Source organism: Bubalus kerabau, chromosome 14 (assembly GCF_029407905.1).
Source record: "Bubalus kerabau isolate K-KA32 ecotype Philippines breed swamp buffalo chromosome 14, PCC_UOA_SB_1v2, whole genome shotgun sequence".
Taxonomy (NCBI): domain Eukaryota; kingdom Metazoa; phylum Chordata; class Mammalia; order Artiodactyla; family Bovidae; genus Bubalus; species Bubalus kerabau.
The window spans coordinates 68,366,384-68,379,855 of record NC_073637.1 but is presented as its reverse complement, the minus strand read 5'-3'; the positions used below and the strand labels follow the sequence as shown (position 1 = coordinate 68,379,855).

At 41.5% G+C, this 13,472-nt stretch overlaps 1 protein-coding gene across 1 annotated transcript in view; it reads left to right on the top strand.

The window, feature by feature from the left end:
• Positions 1-13,472, top strand: part of POP1 (POP1 homolog, ribonuclease P/MRP subunit) — a 35,374-nt gene that overhangs the window by 14,723 nt on the left and 7,179 nt on the right. The window contains exons 7-13 of the mRNA XM_055546588.1: positions 382-569; positions 1,248-1,504; positions 1,616-1,709; positions 4,367-4,478; positions 5,242-5,361; positions 10,359-10,474; positions 12,490-12,681. Of these exons, the coding sequence (XP_055402563.1) occupies positions 382-569; positions 1,248-1,504; positions 1,616-1,709; positions 4,367-4,478; positions 5,242-5,361; positions 10,359-10,474; positions 12,490-12,681 (1,079 nt within the window). The remainder of the gene's footprint in view (positions 1-381; positions 570-1,247; positions 1,505-1,615; positions 1,710-4,366; positions 4,479-5,241; positions 5,362-10,358; positions 10,475-12,489; positions 12,682-13,472) is intronic.

The following is a 13,472-nucleotide window of genomic DNA, read 5'->3' as shown; positions in this document are numbered from 1 at the left end:
CTGGTGGGCTGCCGTCTATGGGGTTGCACAGAGCCGGACACGACTGAAGTGACTTAGCAGTAGCAGTAAGCATTTTGGCATTTAAACAGGCTTTATGGAGATAGTTCTTATTCCTAACGAGTATATTCATGTAAGGAAAGCTTGGGGTAGCTTTTAAATCATTTCTAACATACTAAGTATAAAGTGAGAGAACCATTAAAATGGTGCAGTAAATCTAGATAGGAAGAAACTCAAAATTCATTAAATCATTTTCTTAATAAATTTTTATTGAGAACTTATCATGTGCCAGGGTTTGATCTAAGCAATGAGCAAAACTAAAACCTCATCTGTTATGAAGATAGACAGTAAATGATCTTGGAATTTTGTTTTTGTTTATGTCAGGATTGACTTTTGCCGCAGTCCACTGTTTGTCTGGAAAGTGCCAAGGGAGTGTCATGCTTTACCGGGCAAATAAGTATCCCCTAGAAATGCTGGGTCCTGTGACATTTATGTGGAAGGCCCAGGGGACCCCTGGTGACACTTCGGAGAGCAGGCAGTTGTGGATCTGGCTTCATCCAGCTCTTAAACAGGTATAATCTTGACATTATTTCTCATCACTCAGTCACTGTATTCTTGATTACTGTTAGAAATGAGTGCTACAGAAATTTAAATAGTGTGAAAGTTTGACTGATTGCTTGGTATTGGAATACAGGGAGGATAGTTATGTTAATATTAATAAGTGAAGCAAATCTTGGCCTGAGTTTTGGTAAGCCCTGAGTAGGAGTAGAGATGAAACCAGTCTTGTACAAATGGCTTGATATGGTGCATTGGACTCGTGCTTCCATTATCCTTAACTGGTTCATTGGTATTCATGTGCTTGTTGGAGCCAGTTTGATGGTGAGAATCTGTTTTGAGTAATTCTGACCATTTTTTAATACTGCGTTTAGCTTAGCTTCCCTCTATTAGCACACTCATTGCTTCTATACAGTAGACTAAATTTTCTCCAAATTCTTCTTTAAACTAGTTTAAAAAAAAAATTGGTCAGAGTAGTCATGTTGTTTTCATGAATCTTGGACATTTAGGAGTTCTTTTTTTGTTCTGTGTGTCAAGCACTACTCAGAGGAATCAAAAAAGCTTTTTGACGATTTTAAATTTAGCTTCATTTGTGTGAGATAAGAATATAAATTTTTACAGGTAGAAAAAATAAACTAAGCCAACTTTAACTTGTATTTAAATTCAGAGTTTAAAATGCTTGAACGTGTCCTTAGGATATCTTAGAGGAGATAAAAGCAGTGTGCCAGTGTATGGAACCTACCAAGGCAACTGTCCGGATCCCAGATCCCCTTCTGACACCGTCTCAAGAGAAAAGCCAGACTGACCTGCCTGAAGAAAAAGTCGGCAAGAAAAGAAAACGGAAAGATGATGGGGAAAGCACTCAACCAGTTAAAAAAGTCATTGGTGATGGAACTAGAGATCCACTGCAACCGTATTCTTGGCTCTCTCCAGCCACAGGCATTGTGATCCGGTATGGCTGAACCTACTCTGAACCTACTGAACGTTTTCAGTGAAGGCGTGCTCTGTTTCTGTCAGTGAGACAGACGTTACATGCAGTATAAAGCCCTTCTCTTTCTTTCAGTGATTTGACTATGGAGATGAACAGATTCCGGCTGATCGGTCCTCTTTCTCACTGCATCTTAACTGAGGCGCTCAAAGCCGCTTCCGTCCACACCGTAAGAGTAAACCTGATTGTGTTGCTTTATTCTGGTCAGGTCCTTCTTAGCAAATTTGCAAAACCTAACATATAACTTCCGAGAAGGCAATGGCAACCCACTCCAGTATTCTTGCCTGGAGAATCCCAGGGACAGAGGAGCCTTAGTGGGCTGCCGTCTATGGGGTCGCACAGAGTCGGTCATGACTGAAACGACTTAGCAGCAGCAACATATAATTTGGCAGCATTTGTGGCCATAGCTTATATGTGTTTGTTTGCCTAGTTATGCTTATTATCAAAGACTTTATCTTTCACTTCTAGAATAGCAAATCTAAGTGAATGTAGCAAGTGAACTGATTGGTTCTTATTTAAATACAGACTGCTCCTGCAGCTTCTGAATTTTTTAAAGGGTCTTAACTTCTGCACCATAGGTAAGTAGGTAACAGGGAGCTGCCCCTAAAATCCCTGAAAGTATATGCCAGGTTTTTTTGTTTGTATTTGTGTGATGCATATTCTCTGGGGTTCGTTTTCAGGATGGTCTCTAGCAGGTTGAGAGCAGTGTGTCAAATGTACCTCTGTTCAGTAGAACTTTCTGCAAGGACGCTGTTTCTTTGTGCTGTCCAGTATGGGAGCCACCAGCCCCAGGTGGCTACTGAGTGGCTCATGTGACCAAGGATGTGGATTGGTACTTGTACTTATTTTAGTGATTAACAGGTAAATTCACAGCTCTCTGTGTCAAGTGGCCACCATGTTGATTGCACAGGTCTGGAGAATAGAGAGTAGATGAGGAGTCAGACTCACATGTGAACAGTTGGGGTTCAGATTTGGTCTGTTTTCCTGTATCAGTGCCTCAGTGTCCATGCTTCTCGCAGATTGGACATGTCTGATATGGTGATAGAGCCGATCAGAGTTTGACCTGTTGGAAGACGGATAAACTTTAGAAACCAAAGGCGACCTCTCTCTCTTCACTGTTTCCACACTAGTCTCAACCACTGTCATCTCTGGCCTGGGTCCTGAAGCAGCTTCTCAACTTTCATTCATTGTTCCCATTTTTTGCTCCTTTCTCCACACAGGAGGCAAAGTGATATTTTAGCAATTTTTTTTTTTTTTAAAGGAAAGTGAAGTGTAATTTTCTTTTCTTTTTTTAAATTAATTAATTTTTTATTTTTGTCTGCACTGGGTCTTGTTACTGTGCGGGCTTTTTCTCTAGTTATGGTGAGCAGGGACTACTCTCCAGTTGCGGTGCAAAGACCTGTCATTGCAGTGACTTCTCTCATTGCAGAGCACGGGCTCTCGAGCACGCAGGCTTCAATAGTTGTGGTGCACAGGCTTAGTTGCCCCAAGGCATGTGGGATCTTCCCAGACCAGGGATCGAACCCATGTCCCCTGCATTGGCAAGCGGACTCTTAACCACTAGACCACCAGGGTAGTCCCATTTTAACAAGTTATGCTCATCGAGCTACTTCCTGATTAAAAGCTTTTGGATAGCTTCTCACTATATGTGAGAAAAAAAAATCCAAAGCCCTTAATTTGGTAATGTTGTGCCTCCATGCCTGTCTGGCCTTATCTCTTCTCATGTTCGGCGCTTCAGCCACACCGTCTTCTTCCAGTGGTTCCAGGTTCTAGAATGTGTCAGATCTCACGTCCCTTTGAGACTGTCTGAATTTTCTGTCTCTACCCCTCTTCTTGGCTGAGTCTAAAGGTTTCAACATCTATATCATTTTCTTCTAGAATTCTTTCCTGATCTCCAAGTTCAATTAAATCCTTGCTGTTGTTTTCATTCCGTCTTGCTCCGTTCCTCAGTTTTTACGTCTAGATTTGTTCACATGTCTTCGTGATGTCTGTGTCTCAAGACTCTGAGCTTCCTGCTGGCAGGCTCGGGGAAGTCCTCTTCTTGACTCTGTGCCCCAGGCTTAGGGCAGTGCCTGGCACTGACTAGGCATTCCACGCTAGCTAGTAACTTGCAGAGGGGGGATTCGAACCTGCACAGTTTGGTTCCAGGGTCTGTACTTTGAACCACGTGCTACCTGAGTTTCTGTGAGGTAAAGGGCTCAATGTATTAATATTATAAGTTAGACTCTTAGGGGAACATCCCCGTTCAGCAAACTTTGGTATGAACTGCAGCTGTAAAGTTCTCTTCCCGGGCATGCATATGGTACTTGAAGTGCTGTTTGAGACCTCAGTCCCTAGTTCTGTTCAGAAAAAAAGGCAAGTAAAATACAGTATTTCTTGAAATTTCTAGAAATACTATAGTAGTAATGTCTTCCTTTGCTGAAGATTTCTTCAAAAGGGGTTTTGTTTTAGTTTTTCTTCAGTGGGGAAAGTTTTATTGCTTAGTCTGGCGATGAGGTTGGTAGTGTTGGGAGAAGAGCAAGGAGCAAGGTCTCTCATGTTGGCGCTGTGCTCCAGAGACCACAGGCGTGTGGTAAGTTAGGTAGTCTCTCAGAAAACCACAGATATTCTTCTTAGTATATGCAATCTTGAGAGAAGTATAGTCCTACGTCCTTGTCTTTGATTAGAAGAGTCGTTAGTCTGATGTGACAATTTCCCTGGTTCCTCTCCAGAAACATTCATTCTAAGAAACGAGGATGCAAGGACGGAGGCCGATAGCACAAATGTTTTAACCAAAATTGTTGAGCCTGATCCACTGTTTGGTGAACAGGAGTTGTTGTTTTCTAGGACGGAGAGGACACAGAGAAGACACCTCACCGTTGGTGGATTGAAACCTGCAAGAATCCTGATAGTGTTTCCCTTCATCGCAGACAAGAAGCCGTTTTTGAATTGTTGGGAGGTATACGCGGGTATGGGGCTTCCCAGGTGGCGCTAGTGGTAAAGAACCCGCCTGCCAGTGCAGGAGACGTGAGAGATGCGGGTTCAATCCCTGGTTCGGGAAGATCCCCCGGAGGAGGGCATGGCAACCCATTGCAGTATTCTTCCCTGGAGAATCCCCTGGACAGAGGAGCCTGGCGGGCTACAGTCCATAGGGTCACAAAGGATCGGACACAACTGAAGTAACTTAGCTCTCAGCATGCATACAGGGGAACACTGGGTTGTACTGGGGAAGAAGGGAGGAGTGGGAACTGGGTTAAAAGAGCATCTCGCAGCTGAGCTACCTAAATGTAGTGGTGCTTTTTATTTTGAAACTGTTAAAATACAGCAAGAAGCATGAATGAGATGTTAGAACTTTAAATAAATAGTATTCTGTTACTGTAGGTAAAAGCATATACTGAAATGCTTTAGCTACTAAACTGAAATCTTACTTACCCACACATGATTGCATTTGTGTGTAAAGTTCCTGTAGTTATTGATAGGAACATACATGTTCATGTTGTAAAATGACCTGTTATGTTAACTTAATGTTTTTGGTAAGAAACTTCACTCTTTATGAATGTTAATTTATTCTCTGAAAATATCATTGGGAAGATAAAAGGGAATGTGTGTCTTTACCAAATCAGCCCAAGATGAAAATTTCATTAGAAACATTTGAAAATGAAAGCAAAATATGTATGTATTTGTGAATAACTTCCTGTTTGCGTCTTGTTTTGTTGCTAAAGGGATAACATCACCAGCAGAAATTCCAGCAGGTACTATCCTGGGACTGACAGTTGGTGACCCACGAATAAATCTGCCTCAAAAGAGGTCCAAAGTTTTGCCCAATCCAGAAAAATGCCAAGGTAAAGTTCCTGAGACAACCCTGGTTTTCCTTAACAACTGTTCTGACTAGTCAGTCCCATTAGAAGAATTCCGTTAGTGACAACTTCTGCAGTAACTTTATCTGTAGAAAATTTCAGGCCCTCTTTTTACTTGCCTACCTTTTTAAGGTGATCATGATAAAAGGAAATGGTATATCAGGAAGTATCTTTAGCTATAAATGTGTAGCCTGATCCTCATGTTCATTTTTTCCGCTGAGTTCTCTATTTTCAATATCTAGTAATAACCTGCCTCTGCAAACGGGGTTCTCTGAAAATGCCTGGCTTTTCAGAATTTTAATTGTGAGGAAGGGACCCGCACCCGCAGCTGGTCTTGTGCTCTTTGGAAGCCTCTGTCTGACCATACAGATGACCCAGGTTCGAATCCTGGCAAGGCCATCCCAGGTGCTGAAGGGTAAGAGGTCTCGGCTTAGACTCAGTAGCATGGCCTGTGGGGGTTTCTTCGGGGTGACATGGTTGGGGGTGGGTGGGGGCTGGCTAAAGTCTTAGTCTGATCTGCACAACTGTGGTAATGCCTCACTGTGTTTACTGTCATTGAAGCCCAGTTAGTTGGAAGCATAATTAAAGTCAGTCTGTCAGTTTTTGGAGAAAAGATACTGGTGTGTGTAGTAACAACTTGAGATTTGTTTTTTTTTAACCTTCACAAGTAGATAGATAGCTTATTAAGGGGGCAGTACAGTACTCTGCCAGAACCTTAATATGAAAGGTGGATTGGCTGAAAAAGTTTAAGATATATAGGTAAGTTAGTTAATTAGAGAGTCTAACACTTTAATCTGGAGAAGGCAATGGCACCCCACTCCAGTATTCTTGCCTGGAAAATCCCATGGGTAGAGGAGCCTGGTGGGCTGCAGTCCATGGGGTCATGAAGAGTCAGACATGACTGAGCGACTTCACTTTCACGCATTGGAGAAGGCAATGGCAACCCACTCCAGTGTTCTTGCCTGGAGAATACCAGGGATGGGGGAGCCTGGTGGGCTGCCGTCTATGGGGTCGCACAGAGTCGGACACGACTGAAGCGATTCAGCAGTAGCAGCAGCAACACTTTAATCGATGAATTGCTGGCTCTTTCTTTTCTTTTTTAATAGCAGTATGGTTGGGTACAACTGTAAAAGTTAGAGCATCTACTACACTGATAATTGTTGACTATCAGAATGATCTCAGAATCGCAGTTAAACTCTACTTAGTTTGGCTGCCTCAAATCCTTTTTTGGAATAATTTTTTAAAATTCCTATTGGGGTATAGATTTACAATGTTAAATTAGTTTCAGGTGTATGGCAAAGTGAATTTGTTATCCATATACGTTCAGTTCAGTCGCTCAGTCGTGTCTGACTCTTTGCGACCCCATGGACTGCAGCACGCCACATATATATACATATATCCATTGTTTTTAAGATTCTTTTCCCATATAGGCCATTACTGAGTATTGCGTAGAGTACCCTTTGCTATACAGTAGGTCCATATTAGTTATCTATTTTATATACAGTAGTGTGTATGTGACAATCCCAGTCTCCCAATTTATTCCTCCCCTCTTTCCCCCCAACCGCATAACCATAAATTTATTTTCTACATTTGTAACTACTTCTGTTTTGTAGATAAGTCCTTTTGTGGCCTTTTTTTTGAGAGTCCACATATAAGCTATATCATATAATATTTGTCTTTCTCTGTCTTACTTCATAGTATGACTGTACCTAGGTTGATCCATGTTGTCGTAAATGGCATTATTTTGTTCTTTTTGATGGCTGAGTAATACTCCCTTTATATATGTACCAAATCTTCTCTATCTGTTGATGGACATTTAGGGTGCTTGCATATCGTAGGTATTGTAAATAGTGCTGCAGTGACGTTGGGGTGATGTATCTGTTTGAATTATGATTTTCTTTGGATATATGCTCAGGAATGGGATTGTTGGATCATATTGTAGCTCTATTTTTAGTTTTTTAAGGAATCTTCATACTGTTCTCCATAGTGTCTGTACCAGTTTTGGGAAAAGGCAGTTATGTATTAAATTCTTTCGAAGGCTTTCATTGTTCATTTGCTAAGTTGTGTTCAACTCTGTGGCCCCATGGGCTGCAGCACGCCAGGCTTCCCAGTCCTTCACTATCTCCTAGAGTTTGCTCAAACTCATGTCCATTAAGTCAATGATACCATCCAACCATCTTATTCTCTGCCACCCACTTCTGCTCCTGCCTTCAATCTTTCCCAGCATCAGGATCTTTTCCAATGAGTTGGCTCTTCGCATCAGGTAGCCAAAGTATTGGAAGTTCAGCTTCAGCATAAGTCCTTTCAAGGAACATTCAGTGTTGATTTCCTTTAGGATTGACTAGTTTGATCTCCTTGCTGTCTAGGGAACTCTCAGGAGTCTTCTCCAGCACCATAGTTCAAAAGCATCAGTTCTTTGGCATTCACCCTTCTTTATGGTCCAACTCTCACATCTGTACGTGACTACTGGGAAAACCATAGCTTTGACTATACAAACCTTTGTCAGCAAAGTGATGTCTCTGCTTTTGAACATGCTATCTAGGTTTGTCATAGCTTTTTTCCAAGGAGCAAGTGTCTTTTAACTTCATGGCTGTAGTCACCGTCTGCAGTGATTTTGGAGCCCAAGAAAATAAAATCTGTCACTGTTTTCACTTTTTTCCCTTCTATTTGCCATGAAGTGATGGGACTGGATGCCATGATCTTTAGTTTATTGAATGTTGAGTTTCAAGCCAGCTTTTTCACTCTCTTCTTTCACCCTCATCAAGAGGCTCTTTAGTTCCTCTTCACTTTCTGCCATTAGAGTGGTATGATCCTAATATAAATCAGTTCAGAGAAAATTAAAGTCTATCTTGAAAAAACATTAAAAATGATAACCAAGATAAGTCTAGTTACCATCTGTCATCATACAGATTTATTTCAATATCATTGGCTATATCCTGTCCTGTACATTGCATCCCCATGACTTATTTATTTTATAACTGGAAGTTTGTGTCTTTTAATCTCTCTCAACTATTTCATTCATCCCTCCACAGATCTCCCCTCTGGCAGCCACCAGTTTGTTCTCTGTATCTATGACTCTGTTTCTGTCTTTATTTTTTAGATTCCACATACTAGTGATATCATCTGGTATTTGACTTTCTCTGTCTGGCTTATTTCACTTAGCATAATATCCTCCAAGTCCATTCATGTTGTTGGAAATGGCAAAATTTCATTTTTTGTGGCTGAGTAGAATTCCATTGTATATATACCACATACGCTTTAACTGTTCATCTGTTGATGGACCCTTACGTTGCTTCCATACCTTGGCTATTATAAATAATGATGCAGTGAGGATAGGGATGCACATATCTTTTCAATTTAGTGTTTTTATTTTCTTTGAAAATGTACCCCAAAACGGAATTGCTGGATTGTGTGGTAGTTTGATTTTTGGTTTTTTGGAGGAAGCTCCCTTCTGTTTTACATAGTGGCTGTACCAGTTAACATTCCTACCAACAGTGTATGAGGATTCCCTTCTCTCCACATCCTTGCCAGGTCGGTGTCCCCAGGAGGACTCCCAGTTGCCTCCTGCCTTTCTGGGAAACTTTAAAATCAGCAAGTAAAGGCTCTCTTCAGACTACGTCCTCGGTTCTGGTTCTTGGAGCATGTAGATTTTGTGTGCACCCTTTCAGAGTGGGGTCTGTGCTTCCTGAAGTCCACCAGCTGTCCTGTAGTCAAGCCCACTGGCCTTCAAAGCCAGTTGTTCTATGAGCTTGTCCTCTCCGTACAGCTCCCCCGGGCTAGGGAACCTGATGTGGGGCTTGGGCCCTTTGCTTTTTTAGGAAAACTCTGCAATTGTGATTCTTCTCCTGTTTTCTGTGGGTCACCTACCCCATCTGCCTACCCTGGGGAGTGTGTGGCTTGACTATACCAGGTTTCTACCTTTCCTCTCCAGTTCCTTCTTTATTTTCTTTAGCCGTAGGAAGTCTTTTCTGCTGGTCTTCAAGATGTTCTCGTACGTAGTTGCTCTGTAAACAGTTGTAATTGTGCTGTGCCCACGTGAGGAAGTGAGTTCAGGGCCTCCTGGACCGTCTTGACCGCCAATTTCACAGTCTCACTGCATCACAACTGCAGAGTCACTTCCAACTTTTTTTTTTTCCTTTCAGCCATCAGACCCATGTGGGTTCTATTGAGTGATCTTTTGTGTTGGCATTTTAGGACCTTAGCCTAAACTCATGAATTGTCTGATTTTTTTTTTCTTTTTTTTCTTCTAATTCTTCAGTCCAACAAAATATAATCTGAAAGACGTTTTTCCCCCTGGTGTTTAAATAATTTCCTATAGGATATCTCTTCTATCAATATGCATGTTTATAACTGAAACGATCCCCCGCCCCTTCCCCGCTGGAGCACTTTTTGGCCGGTGTGGCTCGTTTAAAGGGATGAAACAACATAGTTCACAGGAAATATATTCATTTGAAAGGAATGAGAGCAATACATTTTACAGAAGGGGAATTCACTCAGTTCAATAAAAATAGGCTCATTAGAGACTTGAAATAAAAGGACAGAAAAAAAGGATGGTATCTATTAGCTCAGGACTTTTGGGTCAGGGATGATATAAAGGGCCCTGAAGCCTGTAGTTAAAGTATAACTTGTGCAATCAGAGCATATGATCCAGAAGTGGTTCTTTGCCTCTGCAGTGATGCCTAGAATTTGATAATCTTCCCCGTGGAATCAGGCAGTTATTTCGAGGCAATTTAATGTAATATTTGCATCTTATACACTAAAAATAAATGTCAAGTAAGTTTAGGAGTCTGTGCTGTTTTCACAGATTATGAAACCAACTGTAAGAATTACAGTTTCTTTTCAAGTAAATAAATTCCTCTAGAGAAGTAAATGCCTGTAGAATATTTTCCTCTAACAGAAGGTCCCCTAGCATCGTTTAGAATTTGACCGTTACTGACCTAAATTAAAGAATGTGGTTTAAGGCTGTTTCTTTTCCCTCTTAGATAATGAGAAAGTTAGACAGCTGCTTCTGGAGGGTGTGCCGGTGGACTGTTCACATAGCTTTCTCTGGAACCAAGATATCTGTAAGAGTGTCACAGAGAATAAAATCTCGGATCAGGTAACTAATGGTAAAGTCATAAAAACAGGTTGAAATTCATCACTCTAGAGACCATGAAAGTTATTTCATACTTTATAGACGCCCATAGACTTCCTTTTATTTTTAGACTTTTGATCCCTTTACTTAATGATATAAACGGTGATTCTCTTTTCTGTTTTAGACAAGAATAATCTCTAGAAAAGATTAATACAAAGACTTTTTCTTGAAAATGATAATCTTATGGTTTAAATATGTTTTTCATTCATTATTTTTTCCCCTTATATGTTCTCTGTCTGTAATCTCACAATGATTGAGCTCCTGCCAGCACCAGGTATTGTATTCAGTGATGGGGCAAATGCCTAGGATACGGTTGAAGAAGTACAGAGTACGAAGGAAGCCCAAAGAATGGGTGCTGAGCCCGGACTAGGGAAATTGGGGGAAGCTTCCCAGATGGAGGAGCCAGTATTTGAGCTAACTCTTAGGTGGATGGTCGGAATTAACCAGACTTCTTGGGGCCAGGGCCAGGAGCCAAGGCTACAATGGAGAAAGGATTGTCCAAGTTGAGAGGAAGGGCAAGGGCCCAGGCCAAAACCAGGATGACCTGTTCAGGAATCTCCAAGCAGATCAGCATCTTGGAGTTAAGGGTGTGGCAGGAGATGGAACTGAAGAGATTAAGATGGGGATCAGGGGTAAAAGACCTTGAGGCATCCTTGGATTTGGCCTGAAGACTAGGGGCCATTGAAGATTTTAAACTCGGCCATGACATGATTAGATTTCACTCTGGCAGTGTTGTGGAGACTAGGGATGGGGAAAAGGCGGCCCAAGGAGCTGAGAGAGGATGCGTGGTTGGATGGCCTTGAAAGAGGTCCTTAAAATAGTCCAGATGGCACGGTGGGGGCCTGAAGTGTGGCAGTGTGGCTGAAGTGGAGGGGCTGGGGTTTGGAACATACACCTGGGAAGTAAAACTGACAAGACTCAGTGAGATGGGATGTGAGAAAGGAGAAGCCTTGTGGGTTAGCTTCCAGCAGTCTAGCTTGGATTTAAGAGCTCAGCTGAAAGAGAGCCAGAGCCAGGTCTGACTTGTCGCTCCTGTCTTGCCAAGTGCTAGCAAAGTGCCTGGTGTAGCACAAGTGCTCAGGAGATATTTGAATGAATGAACAGTAAATATTTGAAAGGATGAATGAATGAGTGAATGAGATGTGAGAACTGTGTGTCCTTCAGGAAGAGAGTGAAACAGTGGGGAAGATGAGCTCAATCTCAGGTAAACCGGGTTTGAGAGGCCTTGGCCTGTCCCAGGAGCAGATGTTCAGGAGACAGGTATCTGTCACCGGAAGAAACATTGGGGCTATAGACATAGATACTTTGGGATCACTAAGGGTTAAAAAAAGGAGACCCAAGACTTGGTCATGCATGAAGGGTGTTCATGAGTTAAACTCTGTAGCTGGTGGAGGTGGTCTCTGCTGTAGTCTTCTCAGTCGAGTGGCAGGCTTCTCCTACCTGCTCATCTCCTTTGACAGCTGGCAAGAAAAATCTGAAAGGATGTTGTTACCCACTCACTCCAGTCCACCTGACAGATAATTTGTAGCACCTTCTGTTTTAAGACCTGATGAGAAATTTTCTCAAAGAGCTGGAGTGTTATCCGACTTGCTTCCCTTGAGAAGTTGTTAATTATTCATACCTCCTTTACTCCATGACCACCAATCTTAACCAAAGTGAATGTAAGAGTGTTAAAATATAAGATTAATCCCAATATAAGAAACGAGCAGAATGAATGTATATTGTTTTAGAACGTTGAACCATCTAGTATATTCTAGACCAAATTTAAGACAATGTGGCATTTTCTACCAAAGCACTTCTATGGAGGAAAACCATCCTGGGAGGAGTACTCTGTACTTAAAAATGGCTCACGTTTATTTATTGAGAATGTTTTCTTTCTAAAAAAGTGTTTAACTTTCTAAAGCTGCTTATAGGGAGACCCAGTAGGATCTCCCAGAAGACTAGAGTTGTTTGTCTTGAATTATTTTCTTCCACTTCAGGATTTAAACCGGAAGAGGAGTGAATTGCTGGTGCCCGGGTCACAACTTTTTTTAGGTCCCCATGAATCCAAGGTTCCTATACTTTTGATTCAACAGCCAGGAAAAGTGACGGGTGATGACCAACGAGGCTGGGGAAGCGGCTGGGATGTCCTGCTTCCAAAGAGCTGGGGCATGGCCTTCTGGATTCCATTTGTAAGTGACTCTTTTGATACTAACAATTGCAACATTCTTAGGTACATTCTTAGGGAGTGCCAAGTGCTGAAAATGTTCCTGACTTAATGCAGGGCCTAGAAATTGAGTGCTAGTTTTCTGCCCTTTGAGCTATCATCTTGGATACGAGATAATTTCATTAAGTCCCTGGAGCCAGGTGCATTAGTAAGAGTTGTGCGGACATTTGGTGAACTTTTGAGGTTTTAAAAGTGGCCTGATTTTTGAATAGTAGTGGCAACAAACGAGGTTTTTTGGGGGTTTTTTTACTTGAAATTTGTTGTAGTTTAAAAACAAAGTATTTAATTTTTATAGATATGTATAATACAGTTGTTTTTGTGTGGATCCATGTATTCTTCTTTATTAACTGCAGCTAAAAATTTTCTTAAAAATCGAACGTGTTTGAGTTTTCCTGGTTAGTTTAAATAATTACTCTGAGAACATAAAGGACATGTAGGACTGTTGGATTCATGCAGGCAATTAATTTCAGTCCTTACGCATAGTGCAGAAGATATTTAATCATTTAGGAGTGGGGTTATTTTTAAAGATAACTTTAAACTTACGAGCTGTTTCAAGTATACAGAAAGTGATACTTGGGTACCATCCAGCTTAAGAAAGAAGACATAAAAGGGTCATTGGAAATACTCTATCCCTCTCCAATCCCATTTCCTTCTCTCCTTCCAAAGGAATCACTGGCCCTATTGGTGTTTGTCGCTATCATGCATGTTTTTATAGTTTTATTAATTGTGTGTGTATCCCAAACTAGCTGAATTTGT